The sequence below is a fragment of the Ranitomeya imitator genome, chromosome 3, assembly GCF_032444005.1.
Source record: "Ranitomeya imitator isolate aRanImi1 chromosome 3, aRanImi1.pri, whole genome shotgun sequence".
Taxonomy (NCBI): Eukaryota; Metazoa; Chordata; class Amphibia; order Anura; family Dendrobatidae; genus Ranitomeya; species Ranitomeya imitator.
This window is the reverse complement of record NC_091284.1, coordinates 607,303,793-607,329,011: the sequence shown is the minus strand read 5'-3', so window position 1 is coordinate 607,329,011 and position 25,219 is coordinate 607,303,793. Positions and strand designations below refer to the sequence as shown.

General features: G+C 42.2%; 1 protein-coding gene across 1 annotated transcript in view; it reads right to left on the bottom strand.

Annotated features, from left to right (window-relative positions):
• EDNRB (endothelin receptor type B) overlaps positions 1–25,219 on the bottom strand; it is a 93,869-nt gene that overhangs the window by 34,299 nt on the left and 34,351 nt on the right. Inside the window, exon 3 of the mRNA XM_069758070.1 lies at positions 186–298. Within this exon, the coding sequence (XP_069614171.1) occupies positions 186–298 (113 nt within the window). The remainder of the gene's footprint in view (positions 1–185; positions 299–25,219) is intronic.

Sequence of the window (25,219 nt, the reverse complement as noted above, 5' to 3'; positions counted from 1 at the left end):
CACAATACATAAACAGGTGTGTTGAAATTTTTGAATCGTATTATATATAGATCAATTATAGTACAATGATAATATTCACATCTGTTTACTGTGCAATATAGGTAATTTTTAAGAAATGTAAAGAAGATGTCATCAGTTTGTCAATATACACTTATTATTATTATTATTATATTCATTATAAGTACCTGTCAATACTAAGAGCACACAGGCTGAGAACTGTAATTCCAACAGAAGATTTTTGCAGGAATGGCATCAGTTTGCAGATTTCAACTCCAAAGGGCCATTTCTGAGATAACAGCTTTAAATAAAAAAGGAAAGAAAGATTTAATTTTTATATTTAACTACCTGAAGAGCCCGGCGTTACCCGGGCATAGTAACTAACTGTGGTTAGTTATGACAAATTATAATGACTATATTGCACACAAAAACTCTTTGTTGAAGCAAAAGGTTTTTTTAACACAATATTAACCCCTTAACAACTGCCGATACAACTTTTAATTGTGGCAGTTAAGGGGCCTTATTCCTCCTGCACCTCCTGCTCGTTCTTTTTACACAGCCTCCTCCTGCACCTCACGCTCCTCCTTTATACACAGCATTTTTCTGAGGCACAGCTTTTCTCCTTTATAGTCGCCTCCTCCAGCAGCACGTCACACTCCTCTTCCATATACAATTAGAAACAATTGATCACGAGAGAAATTGCACTAGTTACAATAAAAAGCGTATCATATACACAGCCTACTTCTTCAGCAGCACCACAATTTTCTCCTTTAGACCTCATTCACACGTTACTTAGTCAGTATTTTTACCTCAGTATTTGTAAGCTAAAACTTGTAGTAAAACAATCAGAGGAAAAGTATATTAGAAACACGTCACCACATCTGTATTTTTCTCCCACTCCTGGTTTTGGCTTATAAATAATGAGGTAAAATACTGACCAAATACTGAACGTGTGAATGTGGCCTTACACACAGCCTATATCTGCAGCGCCTCACTCTTCTCTATACACAGCCTCATACTGCAGCAGCACATCACTTCTTTCATTTTGCCATCATGCCTATCATTTTCCCCCTCACATCTCTCATTTTCTCCTCACTGCTCTCATTTTCCTCCTCACATCTCTCATTTTCCCCTCACTTCTCTAAGGCTGGGTTCCCATTGCATTATGGGACCGCGTTTAACGGACAGTGTTGCACGGCGAAATTAACGCGCCCATTGAAGGCAATGGGAACGCGCTTCACTAGCGCGTGCCATGTTCGGCACGCGCTAGCGACGCGCCGGTGATTCCTGGCGCGCCGCGGACGCTGCTTGCAGCGTCCGAGGCGCGCCCGCGGTCCGTTCCCCGCTCTCGCAGATCGGGGATCTGCGAGAGTGGGGATGTTACCGCGACCCCGACCGCAGCCCCATAGAAAACATTGCGTTAGCGCAATCCGCTAGCGCTAGCGCTAAACGGATTGCACTAACGCAATGTGACCCTAGCTCATATTCAAATTTCAATTCAATTCAATTTCCGATCGCTCCACTGTTTTCCCCTTAATCTCATTTTCCACTCACACATCTTCATTTTCACCTCACACCTCTCATTTTCCCTTGACTCCTCTCATTTCCACCTCACTCCTCTCTTCCCCTCACACATGCACAGCAACTTCCTGTTATGAGCACAGTGGTGTAATCCAGGAGGCTCCTCCCTTTCCCTTGACGTCATGCCTCACAAGAGCAACTCCATTCTAGACACGACTGAGCTAGATGTGGCCTGTGCCTGCCATGCACTGATACTCTGAAGGCGGTGGCACTGATTGTAGCTCGCAGCAGCTGGGATGTCACAGCCGGTAAGTTTTGCAGGGTGGCTTTCGAGGTGAATGTGTCTCCGCCCATGTGCGCTAATAACATGGACCGCATAGACGGGGCTTAGCATGTGGAGTCAGTGTGGATATGTGGAGTGGGCGGGGCTTTGTGGGGTGGGTGTGGCTTGATACATACACACATACATACACTCATCTTTATATATACGGTATATAGATTTTTGTCATTTAAGTTGGACCAAATTTACATACTATTTTGTAGATCGCATGTTAAAAGATATTTACTAGTTACTATTCCATGACTGTAAAAGATCTAATGTAACTGTATGCTAATAAGCTGATTTGATTTATTAAACAATTCCTAATTTACAGGAAGAAAAATTGTGTAATGAAACCACAGTTTTCTAATTGGTAAAGAAGCATTCCCACAATAATCATAAAGAGAAACTTGCAAAAAAATTCATAAAGGGGTATTCCTATCTACAAAGTGTCACCAATTCACTGGATATATGATTGGTGTGCTAACCCCTCCTCCCCTGGCTTCCAGACCAGCCGATTGCTCATGTGCCATAATGAAACTCTATGGCATTGACAAAGCTAGCAGAGCTGCACTTGACTTTATCATCAGCCACATAAAAAGTTCATTGAGTGGTAGGTCTCATGCATGACCAGCTGCCTCATTTATCTCCCATTTGCTGTCATGCTCCTGTGGAGATGTAGGGGTGAAGGTTTATGAGCCCTATTCTGGCAATTGGTGGATGACCCAGTGGTGGTACCAATACAATCTAGCTGATATCAGCTATTTACTGTATTAGGTGGTATTTTTTGGAGACCCCTTTAACTGTATCCAGTGTTCTGTTCTTTTGGAGATGGCTTGGCATAGACAACATCTTTACTTGCTTATTGTTCTTCATGTTCACTATTTTTAGGGCACTCTTTCAAAGTAAAAAAAATTGAAATTCTATAAAACATTACCCCCAAAGAGGTAGTAGAAGGCATAAAAGGAAGCCAGATGTGATATGGGATAATGTTTTTTGGTCAGGTGAGATAGAGACAGAACTTTCTGATTATGTGTATTAAACCTATAAAGAGAATATAAAGGCAGGGCCCTCCATATTGCAGAAATTGTTAATAAAGTTAAGATGGTCAAGGCTGAAAGAAAGGACATATGGTAGTGCACACAAATTGGAGAGAAGGGCAAATACCAAGCACAACCCTGTTTCAAATCCAGAGATGGAATGGATCATCTGTAACTGCCACTGGTGATGGTCCAGTGTAGAAACCACCATGTATCAGATAAATAGTATAGAATAAGGAGAAAAAGACCAAACAAAAAACTGACAGTTCCGGTACACAGCATCATCCATCTCTTCCGGCCGCATCCTGAGTGCCATTGGCTCAGTCCGCCTCTTGACGCTGACAAATGAGGCTCGCGCCCTACACCAATAAATGTTTAAAGTATCTGATTCCCTTATATATATTCCCTGCTCCTTGGATCTGTGGGCATACTTTCCCTGACACAGCTGCCCTGAGCAGCGATATGCATGGGGTTCTCCCACACCCCTGTTCATTCAGAACATACTGCCTGTTTTGGCTTCCTGCATGAGTTCCCTTTGAGCCGGTCAGGTAGTCATGCTTATGGATATTTCTTCCTAAACTCCTGCACTTTATCATTCAGCAGGGTTCAATGCCCCTCCACCTTCTACCTCTACATAACTTCCTGCGTTTTCTCCTTGCCTTCCAGGTTGCACATTCCATACCATGCAACCTACATCTCTAATGACCTTCTATATGGCTGGTGTCCTCTTCCCTTCTAAACCATTTCAGCTATGCTGATTGCTTTATATATAGGCCATTTATTCACTTGCATACAGTATATGTCGCACCACTATTTTCTGGTTAGGGGGACTTTGGTCGTTTCTGTACAGGTGCACTAACTTTTAAGGTGGTTTGCTATGTATCACTATTCATGTATTTGCATGTTTTATTTATAATTCTATGTATATGACTTCATGACGTATACTTCTGGTGTTCGGCTCATATATTTTAGTGGAGCTCCACATATTAATCGTCCCATATGGTTATTGTCCAGGGGTGCTGTTTGTATATCATTTGCTATACATGTTTTTCATGCACAATTTTTGTATGTACAAGGTTTCCAATAAAAGTAGTTACATGTGTATTTAATGTTTAGTTTGCATCAGGTGTGTACACCATTTTTTGTTTGACCCTTTTCTTCTTATTTCATAGCCTTTTTCCATACAAGGTTTTGCACCCTGCTATTTACTCATAGTCGATTTACTGATGAATGTAGCTGAACATAGTAACATAGTAACATAGTAACATAGTTAGTAAGGCCGAAAAAAGACATTTGTCCATCCAGTTCAGCCTATATTCCATCATAATAAATCCCCAGATCTACGTCCTTCTACAGAACCTAATAATTGTATGATACAATATTGTTCTGCTCCAGGAAGACATCCAGGCCTCTCTTGAACCCCTCGACTGAGTTCGCCATCACCACCTCCTCAGGCAAGCAATTCCAGATTCTCACTGCCCTAACAGTAAAGAATCCTCTTCTATGTTGGTGGAAAAACCTTCTCTCCTCCAGACGCAAAGAATGCCCCCTTGTGCCCGTCACCTTCCTTGGTATAAACAGATCCTCAGCGAGATATTTGTATTGTCCCCTTATATACTTATACATGGTTATTAGATCGCCCCTCAGTCGTCTTTTTTCTAGACTAAATAATCCTAATTTCGCTAATCTATCTGGGTATTGTAGTTCTCCCATCCCCTTTATTAATTTTGTTGCCCTCCTTTGTACTCTCTCTAGTTCCATTATATCCTTCCTGAGCACCGGTGCCCAAAACTGGACACAGTACTCCATGTGCGGTCTAACTAGGGATTTGTACAGAGGCAGTATAATGCTCTCATCATGTGTATCCAGACCTCTTTTAATGCACCCCATGATCCTTTTTGCCTTGGCAGCTGCTGCCTGGCACTGGCTGCTCCAGGTAAGTTTATCATTAACTAGGATCCCCAAGTCCTTCTCCCTGTCAGATTTACCCAGTGGTTTCCCGTTCAGTGTGTAATGGTGATATTGATTCCCTCTTCCCATGTGTATAACCTTACATTTATCATTGTTAAACCTCATCTGCCACCTTTCAGCCCAAGTTTCCAACTTATCCAGATCCATCTGTAGCAGAATACTATCTTCTCTTGTATTAACTGCTTTACATAGTTTTGTATCATCTGCAAATATCGATATTTTACTGTGTAAACCTTCTACCAGATCATTAATGAATATGTTGAAGAGAACAGGTCCCAATACTGACCCCTGCGGTACCCCACTGGTCACAGCGACCCAGTTAGAGACTATACCATTTATAACCACCCTCTGCTTTCTATCACTAAGCCAGTTACTAACCCATTTACACACATTTTCCCCCAGACCAAGCATTCTCATTTTGTGTACCAACCTCTTGTGCGGCACGGTATCAAACGCTTTGGAAAAATCGAGATAGACCACGTCCAATGACTCACCGTGGTCCAGCCTATAGCTTACCTCTTCATAAAAACTGATTAGATTGGTTTGACAGGAGCGATTTCTCATAAACCCATGCTGATATGGAGTTAAACAGTTATTCTCATTGAGATAATCCAGAATAACATCCCTCAGAAACCCTTCAAATATTTTACCAACAATAGAGGTTAGACTTACTGGCCTATAATTTCCAGGTTCACTTTTAGAGCCCTTTTTGAATATTGGCACCACATTTGCTATGCGCCAGTCCTGCGGAACAGACCCTGTCGCTATAGAGTCACTAAAAATAAGAAATAATGGTTTATCTATTACATTACTTAGTTCTCTTAGTACTCGTGGGTGTATGCCATCCGGACCCAGAGATTTATCTATTTTAATCTTATTTAGCCGGTTTCGCACCTCTTCTTGGGTTAGATTGGTGACCCTTAATATAGGGTTTTCATTGTTTCTTGGGATTTCACCTAGCATTTCATTTTCCACCGTGAATACCGTGGAGAAGAAGGTGTTTAATATGTTAGCTTTTTCCTCGTCATCTACAACCATTCTTTCCTCACTATTTTTTAAGGGGCCTACATTTTCAGTTTTTATTCTTTTACTATTGATATAGTTGAAGAACAGTTTGGGATTAGTTTTACTCTCCTTAGCAATGTGCTTCTCTGTTTCCTTTTTGGCAGCTTTAATTAGTTTTTTAGATAAAGTATTTTTCTCCCTATAGTTTTTTAGAGCTTCAATGGTGCCATCCTGCTTTAGTAGTGCAAATGCTTTCTTTTTACTGTTAATTGCCTGTCTTACTTCTTTGTTTAGCCACATTGGGTTTTTCCTATTTCTAGTCCTTTTATTCCCACAAGGTATAAACCGCTTACACTGCCTATTTAGGATGTTCTTAAACATTTCCCATTTATTATCTGTATTCTCATTTCTGAGGATATTGTCCCAGTCTACCAGATTAAGGGCATCTCTAAGCTGTTCAAACTTTGCCTTCCTAAAGTTCAATGTTTTTGTGACTCCCTGACAAGTCCCCCTAGTGAAAGACAGGTGAAACTGCACAATATTGTGGTCGCTATTTCCTAAATGCCCAACCACCTGCAGATTTGTTATTCTGTCAGGTCTATTAGATAGTATTAGGTCTAAAAGTGCTGCTCCTCTGGTTGGATTCTGCACCAATTGTGAAAGATAATTTTTCTTGGTTATTAGCAGAAACCTGTTGCCTTTATGGGTTTCACAGGTTTCTGTTTCCCAGTTAATATCCGGGTAGTTAAAGTCCCCCATAACCAGGACCTCATTATGGGTTGCAGTTTCATCTATCTGCTTTAGAAGTAGACTTTCCATGCTTTCTGTTATATTTGGGGGTTTGTAACAGACACCAATGAGAATTTTGTTACCATTTTTCCCTCCATGAATTTCAACCCATATGGACTCGACATCCTCATTCCCTTCGCTAATATCCTCCTTTAAAGCGGACTTTAGACAAGACTTTACATAGAGACAAACCCCTCCTCCTCTCCGATTTTTACGATCCTTTCTAAACAGACTGTAACCCTGTAAGTTAACTGCCCAGTCATAGCTTTCATCTAACCATGTCTCGGTTATTCCCACTATGTCAAAGTTACCTGTAGATATTTCTGCTTCTAGTTCTTCCATCTTGTTTGTCAGGCTTCTGGCGTTTGCGAGCATGCAGTTTAGAGGATTTTGTTTTGTTCCAATCTCCTCACTGTGGATTGTTTTAGAAATGTTCTTACCTCCCTTCTGAGTATGTTTTCCTGGGTCGTCTTTGTTCGAGTCTAATGTTTTTCTTCCCGTCCCCTCTTCTTCTAGTTTAACGCCATGTAGAACCCTACCTTTGTTTCTACAAATAGTATAGAATGAAAATTAAAAGGTTGGGGCTACGCTTTTCAACATCGGATGGACGTCTTCCTCAGGCCAGACTTGTAATCATACATCTTCATTCATGAATGGCCCAAGGAAGACTTCTGTCTGATGTTGAAACACGTAACCCCTACTCTTTTGTTAAATTCTTATGAAGATATTACCTGCCTGTCTGTCATACTCAGCAGTGCTTTTATAACCCCCATTTATATTTTATCTGTGATTATACATATGGCATATACTTAGTGCCCATTCTAATAGTAGCTACTGTAAAGTATGCTACTACTAGAATTTGTCTGGAAGTACAAATAAACCCTATTACCCTTGAAGTGCATTTATCGTTATTAGTAGGGATGAGCAAACACTAAAATGCTTGAATGCTCATTACTCAAACCAAGCAATTCCTAGTACTCGGATGCTCGTTTCAAGTAACGAGTATAATGAGAGTCAATGGGAAAGCATTTTTCTGGCAGACCCAACAAGGAGGTTTGGGGGCAGTGAAAATGTTTAATTGGATAGAAAAAGTGCTGAATGGAAAGAGAACAGCATAGGGAAGATCCCTGGAAGCATCTCTGACTCCCATATCGCTGCTGAGAACAATGGTGTCACACTTTTACTCCAGTTAAGGACTGACAATAAAACATTTAAAATCAACAATAAAATGGAGTTTAAGAAACATTCGTTCCTGTATACTGATTTGTATATAAGGCAAAAATTTTAAAGGATTTAAAAATATGATAATTTAAGCAAACCTAAAGTGAAATCTTTATTAAAAAATGTAAAATTTCAGTATAATTTATGAAGGAAGTGTTAGGAGTCGAGTTTCCTCTGCTGCACAGGGGGGAATCTCGATCCGTGTCTGCTGCGGTCTCCCATTCTGCATCGGCCACTGTGGAGCCTGCTCAGCAGAGACGTCGCTCCCAGCGTCTCACTGAGACTGATACGGTGCAAAGGGTTACTACTGCCTCTCCAGGCTTTGCTATTGTACCCTGCATTGATCTGCAGCGAGCGGGCTTTTCTGGGACTAAGTCCTGCTTTGCACACACTGAGCATGCCCAGGGCAAGATCTCTCAGTGGAGATCTAGGGTCACATGCTCAGGTACTGCAGCAACTTCCATTGGTCCTTCTTGGAAGGTCCTATAGGTGCTAGGACTAAGTTCTGTTTTGTACACACTGAGCATGCCCAGGGCAAGATCTCTCAGTGGAGATCTAGGGTCACATGCTCAGGTACTGCTGCAACTCCATTGGTCCTTCTTTGAAAGGTCCTGAACGTGCTGCAGCTATATAAGCTTCGCATGACCGCACGGCCATGCGCTAGTATACTTTTGTAAACGTGTGTGTGTGTTGTGAGTGAAAGTCGTTCTTTAAAATCCCCTCTATATTGTATGACTGCTCGCGGAAGGTGGATGATTGCTATCTAGCGCCCGACTTAGCCATCAGCACGTAACACACAATACAGTGTCTTATTGCTGTCACCACCAGTGCGGCGCCCTGCGCTTTCACAGCGCTTTTCTGACCCAAGCCTGGGTGGTTAGTGGCGTCCGCCAGTGCGGCACCGCACGCACCCTCATGCATCTTTATTATTATTATTTCTGTCACTCTGACACCCCAGTTGCGGTGTCGAGCGCATGAGGTCTATATGAACTCAAATCCTGTGTCTTGGGATTGAGTTCTGAGACTCCTTGCTTGCGCTCTTGGTGCGGTACTGCGGCCCTGTGACGCAACAGGGTTCGCTTCCTTCACACAGGGTGAAGTTAACCCGTGTGTGTATTCACATTGTACCGCCATATAGTGCTGCCATTTACTTAGCAGCAGGTTCTTTCCTGCATGGTGGATCCCGGGTGGCGAACGCACCAATCTTACTTAATAAATATATTCGGTGCGTTCCACCAACCCTAACAGTAAGCAAGAACTGCCAAATGTTTGATGGAAGAGGGACTCAGATACACCCTATATTAGACATAATGGAGGGCCTCATAAACATTCTGTTCAGATTGTCAAGTAGTGATACTCCTACAAACACTTGTAAAGGGTGCACTCAAGCTGTATACACAAATAAATGTTATAGGGTGCAGTACCTAGTCCAATATTAAATGTATAACCAAAAAAAGAAAACAGAATGGACTATGAAACAGGCCCGCACAACCATAGAAAGTAGAAAAATAACACAATGTTTATTGAACATCACAGCAAAACATAAAAACATTTAAAATGTACCAATAGTGTACAAAAACACCCCTATTCAAATGCCCTACAAATAAATATGAAGTCGACATGAAACATAATACAATGGGTCAGCATAATGTATGTCACCTTATATAGATGAAATAATACCCCCTAGTTGAAAGGGAAATGCATCCATATATGCTTAGGGCATAAGAGGTCATAGGCGCAAAGAACCATTAGCCCCCTATTGGAAAAGCTAGAGCAAAGAAAACCTTGTAAAAAGGATGTCCGTATCAAATCTACTAATTGGTTTGGAAGTAAAGTGCCCAGCAGATAACAAGGAAATACAGCCTATAGTTACAGAGGGAGGGCAATATAATGCCCAGCATACTCATCTGAGGCGGGGAGAAAAAAGACAGGCTGAACCCAAAAATATATCGACTACACAAAGTCAAATAGAAGCCAGTGCCTAAATGTGAACGGCATAAGGCAGGGTAGGGTAGGGTGTGAGAGCCCCACGCGTATCGCCGCCACAGCGGCTTCGTCAGGGGAAGTGCATAGTGATACTCCTAGACTCAGAAATGCTATGCAAAGGCTATCGAAGATTAGAAACAGGATCATCCATACACTTTAAAGCACCATTTTAGTAGACCTCTCTGCCCCAGGAAGGAGAGATGCAAGGGTCTCTTTGTATCTTTGCAGCGTGGGTCTATCAGGGTGAACAATCAGTCCTCCCTTTTGGCCAGGATGAATATAACATGAGGGTCAAGGGAAAGGCAGCAGTACATAAAGTCAGCCACATGTGCCAAGCTCCCTACAGCCAACACTTTCCTGACTTCAAAATGATGACAACTCTTCAGCTCCTCCTCATCTTCCTCCATCTCTTCCTCCTCATTCAACTCCTCAGTCCATCCTTGTAGGAGAGACGGAATGAAGCTTGTGTTGGGTATTAGCCTCTTTTGTACTAGCAACCAGCTCCTGTTCCTCCTTTTCCTCAACCTCCACCTCCTCATTGTTACACAATCTGCTTTGAGTAGATGAGATGAGGCTGGGCTTACTATTATCTCCATGTCTCATGTCTTCCTCCATCTCTACCTTGTATGCATGTAAAGCTTCAGCTTTAATTGTGAGCAGTGACTGTTTAAGTAAGCACAGAAGCGAGATCATTGCGTTGACTATGGTGTCATTGCCGCTCACCATCTTTGTGCAGTTCTCAAAGACTTGGAGAACTGCAAAAATGTCAAGTATCCATGCAGTTCTTATGTGGAAGACTGCCCAATTCTGACGAGCATTTTGGATCTGGTATTTGACAACTGACATCTGCTGCTCAAAAAGCCTTGTCAGCATGTACAGTGAGTTGTTCCAACCGTTGGTGACTTTGCGCACCAGTCGGTGAGCTGGCAATTGCATGCGCAGTCGTAATACCGCCAGAGCGGAAGCAGCTGTAGTCAACTTGTGGAAATGGGCATTGACGCTGCATATGTTGACTAGAACATCTGGCAGATATGAGTTAAAACCACTGAACTACCAGGTTTAGCACGTTGGCCAAGCATGGTACGTGTGCAAGCTTGCCAAGCTTCATAGCCGCCACCAGGTTATTGCTATTCTCACACATGACCATGCCTGGATGGGGGCAAGAGAGAGCCACAGATCTATCTGGTCTGTTTTTCCTTTCAATAACTCTGCCACAGTGTGCGGTTTGTCTCCTAGACAAATAAGCTTCAGCAGAGCCTTTTGCTTCTTCGTTGAGGAAGTTCTACAGAGGTTTTGACTGATGTGGACCACATACCCTCAGATACCTAATGGATATGAGGAGAAGCAGGAGAGGGTGCAGTAACTGGTGTAGAAAATGGAGGAAACCCTGATAGAAGTGGGGCCCGCAATCCTTGGCGTCAGTAGCACATGTGTTGTGCCAGTGTGGGACTCGGCCCCAGCCTCCACAATGTTCACCCAGTGTGCTATCAGGGAAATGTAGCATGTTTGCCCACAAGGACATGTCCATGCGTTGTGTTGATTTTACACACAGCAGGTTAATGGATGTCAATAGTCAATTTTTCGAACAAACAAATTGGGTCAACTGCAGCAGGCCAAGCAGTTTATAAAACATTTAAACCTCCATAATTCTATACAGAGAACTTTAAACTCTATGGATGACTAACTGAATCCAGAAAAAAAGATTGAATTTTTTTTTTAGTTTTATATACCACCGGAAGAAACCCAAAGCACGTAAAACTGTATGGAAGACTAATTGAATTCAGAAAACATTTTTAAACCTTTCTAAGGAGGTTTATATACCACCGTAATGTAGCAGTAATGTAGCAGTAATCACGTTAAACTCTATGGATGACTAATTGAATCCGGAAAAACAATTGAAACTTTTTATTTTTAGTTTTATATAACACCTTATTGTAACACTAACCACATTAAACTCTATGGATGGCTAATTGAATTCAGAAAAAAAAATTGAACAGTTTTTGAGAGGTACAGTATATATCACCGAGCACATTTGCTCATCCCTAGTTATTAGCCATATTACGGTATGTTCCAATTATATATGCACTACATAAACAGCAAGATGAATGAACATATGCGTATCAGTGACTCGGCCATTTTTCTGGACGTTTTTATTTTCACAGTGCAGGAGTTGGGCAGGTTCAGAACACTCATAATATGCAAAAGAACCCCATATCTGCTGCTTAAGGCCGGCGTCACACTAGCGAGTTTTACGGACGTATGAGCAAATAAAATACGTCCGTAAAACTCGCCTAACAAACGTCCCAATTATTCTCTATGCCCCTGCTCCTATCTGCCTTATTTTACTGATCAGTATTAAACGGCTTTCTACGGCCGTAGAAAATCACAGCATGTGGCGTTTGTCACCGTATTGCGCAAAAAAACCACCAATGAAAGTCTATGGAAGCCCCAAAAATATGGATTACACACGGACCAGCAGTGTGACTTGCGAGAAATACGCAGCGGTGTTAGAGAGAAAAGCCGGCAATTCAGTGCGATGTACAGTAAAATCACACTGACAGCTTACAGTAGAATAGGTAGAATAAATGTGTACACATAGAATAGGTATATATATATATATATATATATATGTCAGTGAGACACATATATGTATATATATTGTTACTTCATACAGCGCTTGATAGCTTTAAAGCCGGTAATTCAATTGCCGGCTTTTGCTATCTCCTTCCTAAACCCGACATGATATGAGACATGGTTTACATACAGTAAACCATCTCATATCCCCATTTTTTTTGCATATTCCACACTACTAATGTTAGTAGTGTGTATATGCAACATTTGGCCATTCTAGCTATTAAATTAAAGGGTTAAATGGCGGAAAAAATTGGCGTGGGCTCCCGCGCAATTTTCTCTGCCAGAGTAGTAAAGTCAGTGACTGAGGGCAGATATTAATAGCCTGGAGAGGGTCCATGGTTATTGGCCCCCCCCTGGCTAAAAACATCTGCCCCCAGCCACCCCAGAAAAGGCACATCTGGAAGATGCGCCTATTCTGGCACTTGGCCACTCTCTTCTTATTCCCGTGTAGTGGTGGGATATGGGGTAATGAAGGGTTCATGCCACCTTGCTATTGTAAGGTGACATTAAGCCAGATTAATAATGGAGAGGCGTCAATTATGACACCTATCTATTATTAATCCAATACTAGTAAAGGGTTAAAAAAAACACACAGATTATTAAAAATTATTTTAATGAAATAAAAACAAAGGTTGTTGTAATAATTTATTCTTCGCTCAATCCTTCTGAAGACCCTCGCTCTGTAACAAAGTAAAAATAACAAACCAACAATATACATACCTTCCGAAGATCTGTAACGTCCCACGATGTAAATCCATCTGAAGGGGTTAAAATATTTTGCAGCCAGGAGCTCTGCTAATGCAGCTGCTCCTGGCTGCAAAACCCCGGGGAATGAAGGTAAAGTAGGTCAATGACCTATATTTACCTTCATTTGCGGTGAGGCGCCCTCTGCTGGTTGTCCTCATTTGAACTCGAGCCTGGGAGCTTTCTAGGAAAGTTCCCACGCTCCAGGAACAGCCAGCAGAGGGCGCCCTCACCGCAAATGAAGGTAAATATAGGTCATTGATGTACATTACCTTCATTCCCCGGGGTTTTGCAGCCAGGAGCAGCTGCATTAGCAGAGCTCCTGGCTGCAAAATATTTTAACCCCTTCAGATGGATTTACATCGTGGGACGTTACAGATCTTCGGAAGGTATGTATATTGTTGGTTTATTATTTTTACTTTGTTACAGAGTGAGGGTCTTCAGAAGGATTGAGCGAAGAATAAATTATTACAACAACCTTTGTTTTTATTTCATTAAAATAATTTTTAATAATGTGTGTGTGTGTGTGTGTTTTTTAACCCTTTACTAGTATTGGATTAATAATGGATAGGTGTCATAATTGACGCCTCTCCATTATTAATTTGGCTTAATGTCACCTTAAAATAGCAAGGTGGCATTAACCCTTCATTACCCCCTATCTTCCCATACACGGGAATGGGAAGAGAGTGGCCAAGTGCCAGAATAGGCGCATCTTCCAGATGTGCCTTTTCTGGGGTGGCTGGGGGCAGATGTTTTTAGCCAGGGGGGGGGGCAATAACCATGGACCCTCTCCAGGCTATTAAGATCTGCCCTCAGTCACTGGCTTTACTACTCTGGCGGAGAAAATTGCGCGGGAGCCCACACCAATTTTTTCCGCCATTTAACGCTTTAATTTAATAGCTAGAATGGCAAAATTTTGCACATACACACTACTAACATTAGTAGTGTGGAATATGCAAAAAAATGGGGATATGAGATGGTTTACTGTATGTAAACCATGTCTCATATCATGTCGGGTTTAGGAAGGAGATAGCAAAAGCCGGCAATTGAATTACCAAGCCTGCGAGAAAAACACGCAGTACGGATGCCATACGGATTACATATGGAGGATGCCATGCGCAAAAAACGCTGAAACACCCTGCCTACGGAGGATCTACGGACCACTATTTTGGGGACTTTTCAGCGTATTACGGCCGTAATATACGGACCGTATTGTTTTATGCTGAGTGTGACTCCGGCCTAATAGTGTTGTTTAAAATTATAGATTTCAATTAAAACACAATTGAAGCACCAGCAAAATATATCAGAAAATTACAAACGATGCTTCAGATAAAAACTGCCCATGGGAAGTGTCTTTTGTAGGCAAAACTCAGCTGGTACGTGGCTTATAGACATTATGTGTATACAGCATACTCATATAACAAAGTTTTGAATGCAGCTTTCCCACCAAAGTAATTTATGTCATACGTATGGACAAGACATGTCATCAAATCTGAGCCTCCCTTTTTACCAACTTTAGCATGACAATGTCATGTGTTTGCTTTATGCATTACCTCTGGCTCTGGACTATGCACGACTGTGACGGCTTTTCAACGTGACATGTGCCCCGCTAGTTACTGTAAAAACCTCAATGTGCAGATGGTTATGTCAATGTTTCACATACATGGACACTATGAAGAGCAAAGCAGTATCCTTTGATGCATATTACAGTAGCAATAATCTGATACAGGACAACTAAACTTTAAAAGCCAGCTATAAAATGTTTACAATGTCTCCATACAACCTTTCTCCCTACTGACATGCTGATTAAAATGGCACTGCTTAGTGACCACTTTGTAGTTAAACTGAGGAAGAACTAATGCAACAGAAGATAATTGAAGGGCAGTAGACAAGACTGAGCCAAAATAATTTCTCAGAAAAGCCTGCAGGAAGATGAATACAAATTCAGATGTATTTTTGGAAACCGCTATTGCAAAATAATGGCTGCACATGGGCCTTCGATCACCGGTTGGACATCTTTGGCAGATGTGTAGCCAGACTTTGCTGTAGGATATTTGAATTCCTCTATTTCCATTTACTGGCTATAACCATCCAATGTGCTAATGATTAAATATGATGGTTTGTAAAATGCTGCAGAGATAATATCCAACATGTCATTAGATTGACTGAAAATATCTCCAGAAACATGTTTTCTATTTGCAGAGTTTGTTATCTTTTTTTCTGTGATGTCTTGGATTTTTTACTTTACTGATCCTGTTTTTAGTTATTAATCAATTTAGCATTTAGTTCCTAAATCTACTGTCATATGGCTGGTTATAAGTGAGTGTTAGATTTTACTGCATTATAAAACAGAAGTAGGATAAGTGTTGTCTTGTCCTAATCGATAAGTCTGTAGTCACTCAGTGTGACTGTAGACTTATAAATCCTCCAGGGCACGCATTGTGCACTGCAGGGATTCGCTGGTTTCTTACACGGGATTGGAGGGTATGCATAAGTTATACATATTCCAAGGCAGTGGGCGTGGCCTCACTTGCATATGTGGTACCCCTGAGGGTTCGGTCACCACAGAGGTACTGCACCTCATCCAGATGTAACATAGTAACATAGTAACATAGTAAGTAAGGCCAAAAAAAGACATTTGTCCATCCAGTTCAGCCTATATTCCATCATAATAAATCCCCAGATCTACGTCCTTCTACAGAACCTAATAATTGTATGATACAATATTGTTCTGCTCCAGGAAGACATCCAGGCCTCTCTTGAACCCCTCGACTGAGTTCGCCATCACCACCTCCTCAGGCAAGCAATTCCAGATTCTCACTGCCCTAACAGTAAAGAATCCTCTTCTATGTTGGTGGAAAAACCTTCTCTCCTCCAGACGCAAAGAATGCCCCCTTGTGCCCGTCACCTTCCTTGGTATAAACAGATCCTCAGCGAGATATTTGTATTGTCCCCTTATATACTTATACATGGTTATTAGATCGCCCCTCAGTCGTCTTTTTTCTAGACTAAATAATCCTAATTTCGCTAATCTATATGGGTATTGTAGTTCTCCCATCCCCTTTATTAATTTTGTTGCCCTCCTTTGTACTCTCTCTAGTTCCATTATATCCTTCCTGAGCACCGGTGCCCAAAACTGGACACAGTACTCCATGTGCGGTCTAACTAGGGATTTGTACAGAGGCAGTATAATGCTCTCATCATGTGTATCCAGACCTCTTTTAATGCACCCCATGATCCTGTTTGCCTTGGCAGCTGCTGCCTGGCACTGGCTGCTCCAGGTAAGTTTATCATTAACTAGGATCCCCAAGTCCTTCTCCCTGTCAGATTTACCCAGTGGTTTCCCATTCAGTGTGTAAAGGTGACATTGATTCCTTCTTCCCATGTGTATAACCTTACATTTATCATTGTTAAACCTCATCTGCCACCTTTCAGCCCAAGTTTCCAACTTATCCAGATCCATCTGTAGCAGAATACTATGTTCTCTTGTATTAACTGCTTTACATAGTTTTGTATCATCTGCAAATATCGATATTTTACTGTGTAAACCTTCTACCAGATCATTAATGAATATGTTGAAGAGAACAGGTCCCAATACCGACCCCTGCGGTACCCCACTGGTCACAGCGACCCAGTTAGAGACTATACCATTTATAACCACCCTCTGCTTTCTATCACTAAGCCAGTTACTAACCCATTTACACACATTTTCCCCCAGACAAAGCATTCTCATTTTGTGTACCAACCTCTTGTGCGGCACGGTATCAAACGCTTTGGAAAAATCGAGATATACCACGTCCAATGACTCACCGTTGTCCAGCCTATAGCTTACCTCTTCATAAAAACTGATTAGATTGGTTTGACAGGAGCGATTTCTCATAAACCCATGCTGAAATGGAGTTAAACAGTTATTCTCATTGAGATAATCCAGAATAACATCCCTCAGAAACCCTTCAAATATTTTACCAACAATAGAGGTTAGACTTACTGGCCTATAATTTCCAGGTTCACTTTTAGAGCCCTTTTTGAATATTGGCACCACATTTGCTATGCGCCAATCCTGCGGAACAGACCCTGTCGCTATAGAGTCCCTAAAAATAAGAAATAATGGTTTATCTATTACATTACTTAGTTCTCTTAGTACTCGTGGGTGTATGCCATCCGGACCCGGAGATTTATCTATTTTAATCTTATTTAGCCGGTTTCGCACCTCTTCTTGGGTTAGATTGGTGACCCTTAATATAGGGTTTTCATTGTTTCTTGGGATTTCACCTAGCATTTCATTTTCCACCGTGAATACCGTGGAGAAGAAGGTGTTTAATATGTTAGCTTTTTCCTCGTCATCTACAACCATTCTTTCCTCACTATTTTTTAAGGGGCCTACATTTTCAGTTTTTATTCTTTTACTATTGATATAGTTGAAGAACAGTTTGGGATTAGTTTTACTCTCCTTAGCAATGTGCTTCTCTGTTTCCTTTTTGGCAGCTTTAATTAGTTTTTTAGATAAAGTATTTTTCTCCCTATAGTTTTTAGAGCTTCAATGGTGCCATCCTGCTTTAGTAGTGCAAATGCTTTCTTTTTACTGTTAATTGCCTGTCTTACTTCTTTGTTTAGCCACATTGGGTTTTTCCTATTTCTAGTCCTTTTATTCCCACAAGGTATAAACCGCTTACACTGCCTATTTAGGATGTTCTTAAACATTTCCCATTTATTATCTGTATTCTTATTTCTGAGGATATTGTCCCAGTCTACCAGATTAAGGGCATCTCTAAGCTGGTCAAACTTTGCCTTCCTAAAGTTCAGTGTTTTTGTGACTCCCTGACAAGTCCCCCTAGTGAAAGACAGGTGAAACTGTACAATATTGTGGTCGCTATTTCCTAGATGCCCGACCACCTGCAGATTTGTTATTCTGTCAGGTCTATTAGATAGTATTAGGTCTAAAAGTGCTGCTCCTCTGGTTGGATTCTGCACCAATTGTGAAAGATAATTTTTCTTGGTTATTAGCAGAAACCTGTTGCCTTTATGGGTTTCACAAGTTTCTGTTTCCCAGTTAATATCCGGGTAGTTAAAGTCCCCCATAACCAGGACCTCATTATGGGTTGCAGCTTCATCTATCTGCTTTAGAAGTAGACTTTCCATGGTTTCTGTTATATTTGGGGGTTTGTAACAGACCCCAATGAGAATTTTGTTACCATTTTTCCCTCCATGAATTTCGACCCATATGGACTCGACATCCTCATTTCCTTCGCTAATATCCTCCCTTAAAGTGGACTTTAGACAAGACTTTACATAGAGACAAACCCCTCCTCCTCTCCGATTTTTACGATCCTTTCTAAACAGACTGTAACCCTGTAAGTTAACTGCCCAGTCATAGCTTTCATCTAACCATGTTTCGGTTATTCCCACTATGTCAAAGTTACCTGTAGATATTTCTGCTTCTAGTTCTTCCATCTTGTTTGTCAGGCTTCTGGCGTTTGCGAGCATGCAGTTTAGAGGATTTTGTTTTGTTCCAATCTCCTCGCTGTGGATTGTTTTAGAAATGTTCTTACCTCCCTTCTGAGTATGTTTTCCTGGATCTTCTTTGTTCAAGTCTAATGTTTTTCTTCCCGTCCCCTCTTCTAGTTTAACGCCCTCCTGATGAGTGTGACAGCCCACTCTCAGGAAAGGAGGGGGCACTACCCAGGACTCTAACACCAGCATCCAACCCCTCACCACTCCAGTCAGGGTACCTGGGCATACCCTATGGGAGGATGGCCCCATCCCAGTTTGTTGGAGAGGGTTACTAGATAGAGGGTGTTGGTGGAGAGAGTAGAGATGTCATGGAAACAGTAGGAGGAGTCAGGAAAGGTCTAGAAAGTTAGTCAGTATATGTGGAGAAGTGAAGCAGAGCAGACGCGAGAGACAGTTGGAGCTGTGGACTTGAGCAGTGAGGAGCTCGCCCCAGCATCAGAAGACAGAGAGAGAGAAGTTGGAGAAAGTGAGAGAGAAAGAAGGGGTCCTAGGGGGCACGGGTAGTGAGCAATCCATCCGTGGGGCCCAAATCCATGCTGACCATTGCCAGGTAGAGCGACCAGGTCACAGTGGGGAACTGGCCCCCAAGACTAGTGGAGAGCTGCAAGGCTCAGCTAGCCAGCCGGAGGCTGTGGTATCTGTATGTGCCACAGCCACATCCACACACATTCACTGAAAAGGCAGTCACATAGGACCCAGGGGACTAGAGAGACGTCACCCGACAAGAACCGGGGCTGCTGGCTTGGGACACTGTGTGTGATGGTGCAGGGCAGGACAGGTGAGAACCAGTGCCATGAGATGGCCAGGAAAGGAACATAAGAGAGGAGCCCTGGAGAAGTGTTCCCCAAATCATCTGGGGGTTGGCTGGACCACAGACCCAGAGGACACAGCAAACGGCTGGAGACAGTAATCTGCAGAACTGTGAGTAATGCGTTGAAAACTGCACTCAGCTGTGTCCTCTGAATTATTCCTATATCGCTTGCCGTGCACTCTAATTACCACAACCACCATCATCACAATTAACATCTATATCTTCCCTGAGGACTAGCTCTGCCCGTGGAGAGCTGAAACATCTTAGCTGCATCACCAACTGCCCCAGTGAATCTGAACTGCAGCGTCAGCCATACTGACCGAACACCAGGAGTGGCGTCACAAGCAATTCCCCTTTTCCCATAAACGTTATTTTCCCCTTTAATTTCATTGACTCTTTTATTGGATGCCCAGGGCCACGGACCGGGTCACTGCTGCTGTGACCACTTCCCCTTTAAGAGCCGGCCCAGTAGCAAGTATTCCCACTGTCCTGGTGGGTGCGCCACCTACACCCCCTCATGCTAGACTATACCCCCCTTGATATCAGCAGTAATGTGTTGAGTGATATATACAAGAATTACTTAATTTTTCAACATCTAATTGGGAATTTAGGTTTGTCAGGTGAGTTACTCTATGTGAGTATATAACTGACTTAAATGCTAAGTTCTAAATACATAGACTTTCATTACTTGAACCAAAAAAACTTCAATCAGCAAAAATATTAGAATTCTACAAAGAAATAATGAGGTAAAAAATCATACTGCACTTCTCAGTAGTTACACAGTAAATGCAGCTTTGTGTCTCAGTACGACAAAAACCAATCTCGGACAGGGTGATAAGATCAAGTTACAATTGCAAGCTCAGATGTAATAACTGTTGTCCGTTACCAGTCATATTGTATTTTAAGATCAGTCTTCATCATGTGATTAACAATACAAACACAAAATATGTGTAAGTTATTAAAAAATGGCATCTAAAATCTAACTCATTTACAAGGGCTCATAAAATAGAAGGGAATATTGCAGGCTGGAGGGCTATGGTTTGGCCTAGGCTATTTTACATCCCCAGGTAAAGTTTGGCCTAGGACAGTTTATCCTCTGGGTTATATTCTCGCCTGGACCAAACTATACTTGGGTTTAATCTGGACATGGGTGTATTTGGCCTGTTACACCGGGTCAGAAATCGTCGAATCCCAGCAGTGCACAGTGCGTGCGCTGGGGGTATTCATAAGTCCTCAGTCACACAGAATGACTGCAGACTTATGAATTTGGACAACCCCTTTAATCTGCAGATATGGGATTAATCTGCAGGTTAACTGTGTGCTGATGCCATGCGGCTGCTGCATATAAGGGGTTTAACTTTATTCCTCCTGGCAGCCTCCCACTTTCAGTTATAAAGGTGCATCAGTTACCTCTGTCACGCCGGCAACTCACTCAGGCAGTAAGCGCCACCCTATTCACTGTGGTCACCGCTCTGCTCTTCCAAGTCACAGGCTGTCTTTCTGAGCTGCCGCTTGTAGCATTTCCAACACTTCTGCATCCTCCTGCTGCTGGTAAGTTTCCACTTGGCCATAGGGAAGTGCGGCCACATTCTTCAGGCATTTAACCCCATCATGTCCTTCAGAGGTGAGATTCTCTGGCCTATCCCCAAGCAGTAAATGTTTTATTGGGCAGCTCCTCCCACCACTCCTCATCTGAACTAAGGTTCTAGTTCAGTTTCTGTCTAGAATTCAGTAAGGTGCTTTCTGGCACTGTCCTTCCTGCTTTCTGACACAGCTTGCCTATTCGCCTATACTCATCTCTCTGCTCCTTACTACGTAGGTTGAACCTGTGCTGCCTGCCTTGAAGTCCAGTTGTCTGACCATGTCTTTTTCTTTGTCCACACGAACCTCATATATATACCTCATACCCTGCTGCACAATGACTGTATTAAAGTGGTTCCTGGTGACTACCAGTGACACAGCCTATCCTCACCATCAGGGGCTCTAATGAATACCCAATAGTCACTTCTGAATAAGCCCAACCCGTGGTAAAGTGGGTTCACACCAACCAGTGTTACAGTCCCTCACTACATAGTGAACAGCAGCTGTAACCATGTCCCACCACTGACTGACAGTCGGCTTTGTACTGATGCACTGCTGAGTCAGCTGTCAATCAGTGCAATTGTGTGGTTACAGCAGCCCTCAATAAATACTGAACTTTGACTGAAGCCATGCCTCTGACTGAAATCCTCTAGCTCCCAGCAGGAATAAAGTTACTTTTCTCCCAGCAGCCTGACTTTCTGTGTTGCAGCCACATAGCTTCAGAACCCTATTAGCCTACAGATTAACCAGATATACAGCATTTTTTCAGGTTTCCTTTAAGTTGATTTCATTTATATTCAAACCATTAAAGAAGTTTTCTCATGATTATAAATGAATTCAATTGCAAAGTACTTGTAAAATCAAGCAACCATGCATTGATTTGTTATTAGAAATTCATATATTTAAGAGAAGGGTAATTTTTAATCAGTCTAGGTTATCAGATTGTTTTTTCATGACATATTGTGCTTCATGTTAGTGGTAAAATGTATTCGATATGACTTGAGTTTATGAAAAAAACAGTAAATTGTCAAAATTTAGAAAATTTTGCAGGTTTCAAACTTTTAATTTTTGTGCCCTTAAATCAGAGAGTCATATCGCACAAAATGTTAATGAATGACATTTCCCACATATCTGCTTTACATCACCACAATTTTGGAAACATAATTTTTTTAGGACGTTATAAGGGTTAAAAGTTGACCAGCGATTTCTCATTTTCCCAACAAAATTTACAAAATCATTTTTTTTAGGGACCACCTCACATTTGAAGTGAGTTTGGGGGGTCAAAATAACAGAACATACCTCAAAGTGACACCATTCTAAAAACTGCACCTCTGAAGGTGTGCAAAACCACATTCAAGACATTTGTTAACCCTTGAGGTGCTTCACCAGAACTAAAACCATGTGGAAGGAAAGAATGAACAATTTACCTTTTTTGCAAAAAATTTACTTTGGAACCAAACATTTTTATTTTCACAAGGGTATCAGGAGAAAATGGACAATAGAATTTGTTGTGCAATTTTTCCTGAGTACGCCTATACCCCATTTGTGGGGGAAAGCCACTGTTTGGGCACATGGCAGGGCTCAGAAGAGAGGGAGCACTTTTGACTTTTTGGCAAAATTGGCTGGAATCAATGGCGGGCGCCATGTCATGTTTTGAGACCCCCAGATGTCCCTAAACAGTGGGAACCCCCAATTCTAACTCCAACCCTAACACAGCTCTGACCCCAACCCTAACCCCAACACGCATTTAACCCTAATTCCAACCTTAACCATAACCCCAGTCCAATCCTAACCCTAGCTCTAACCCCAACCCTAATCCCATCCCTAACTTTAATGGAAAAATGGTGATAAGTACATTTTTTTTTTAATTTTATTATTTTTACCTAACTAAGAAGGTGATAATGGGGGTTTGATTTACTATTTTTTTATTTTGATCACTGAGATAGGGTCTATCACAGTGATCAAAATGAACCAATAGGAAAAATGTATTTTATTGTTGCCTGGTGCTGGCAGGCAGATCTTGGCGGGCGCACTGCACATACGCCCGCAATTTTCTTCTTGGAACAAGTTGCCAAGGGCCAGGGGACCTCACCAGGGATGCAAGATGTGCCGGAGGTACCGGGGGACTCGGGGGACCCCATTTCCCTCTCTTCTGATGTGATAAATTATATCAGAGGAGAGAGAAATAAATAGGAAATCTGTCTTTTTTTGTGATCGCCGTTATTCCATGAATAAAGGTGATCGCAACACTGGGGACAGTAAAACCGACCCGAATCATGTACTCCGGGGTCTCAACTTATTTCTCAGCACCGTTAAAAAACACTGAAGATTAAGTATTCTTAACTGCTGCCATTTCATGGCGTATCTGCGGTCGTTAAGGGGATAGTGTATCAGCAGCAGAAGCCAGTCTCTTAGCCAAGGATTGCAGCGTTTACCAACTTTCTCTAATAGAGTTTGTAAGCGCTGCTCTAAAGCTGGCTGAATTTCTGGATCTGACCAACCTTAGTGCTACTGAAAGCAGTAGCACTAAACTGCAGCATGTACAGTTTGGGCCACATGCGCCATCATGCCGCTGGTTTGAACAGTAAATCAATCAAGAACACACTACTTCCAGAGAAACAGGAGGCCGGGAGCCAGGGAGCTCGTTATTGAGAACTTGAGATAACTCCTTTAACTCAATAGGCATAAGCTACACATGCGACATAAACTAGAATGACCGTTCTGATTGGGTTTATCTTGTTGCGGTGAGATGACGTTTCCGTTTTTTTTTCCCTTTTTTTTATTTAAAAAAAGTCAACTAATTGCCGTATGTTAAAAATTTTTACATGTGCTATAATTTATTTACTTACTGGAGTATTTCTACGTATTGTTTTTATTCTAGGTAATATTTGTCTTTTAAATTGAATCTGTCACCATGTTTTTGCTATCTAGTCTGAGAGCACCATGTAGAGGAAGAGACTGATTGCATTGCTGTATAAGGCTACTTTCACATTTCCGTTTATCTTGCACCGTCACAATGCATCGTTTTTGTGAAAAAAAACGCATCCTGCAAAGTTGACACATGTTCCATACGTCGTGCACTGGATGCGTCAGTATTTGACGGGCCATCGTTGTGAAAAAATGTTCAAGGGAATGTTTTTTCGTACGTCCTCTCCTGCATTTTTTAATGCATTTTTTAATGCGTATGCCCGGCCGGAACTCCACCCCCTCCTCCCTGAGACTTTACAATGAGCAGCGGATGAGTTGAAACACTGTGTCCACTGCTCACGTCACTCAAAATTTCATAAGCTTCCGTCGGTATGTGGCACCCCTAGGGGTATTTGCCACAAAAATAGTTACTGACAGTAAGTACAAATACTAAAATAGCAAGACTGCACTACCACCTCCGGCCAGAAGGGGGAGCTCCAGAGACTCCCCTTGATCCATTCTGGTCTGAGAGAAGAAATGGCAGTTGGGCTAAGGAGCTGAAAGTGAGAGGTCATACAATTGAATCTCTAACAGCCCTGTGACTGTTACCAGGCCTAAATCACCGGCCTGAGGAGAAGAGGGATAGAGAAAAAGGACATTGTGAGAACCGGGTAGCATTAATCACTACCCAGAACAGGCGCAAAGACGGATACCGGATCCGTGGCTGTATTAATTATATATAATACAGCAACCGGAAAAACGTGAGGTGATATCAGCTTCACTAGGGCCGGACGCAGCAACAGACACAGAGTTCAGCGGTACTCCCAGAGGGGGTAAACCGATAAAAGGACTCGGGTTGCCCGTCGAACCAGGACCCGGAGGGGACAGATTGGGCCGGCAGCCAGTTCACATACAGCAGCAGGGCCACACAGAAATTGCGCACAATAAGAGGCGAAGACCCCGGCAGGGTCAAAGTAACTCAGAGTTCCCATACAGACTCCGGTGACAGGACTGGTTGTAAATCCTTTTATGTTAAAGTAAACTGGTTAAACGTTTCAGTGCCTCAGTCTTTCATTTGGACAATAGCCATCTATCCAGGATCGGGATCGTCACCGCTGGGAGAACCTGCTGCTGATCAAGTAAGTGCCTGTCCCCTCATGATACCCCTTACACTGTGCATTG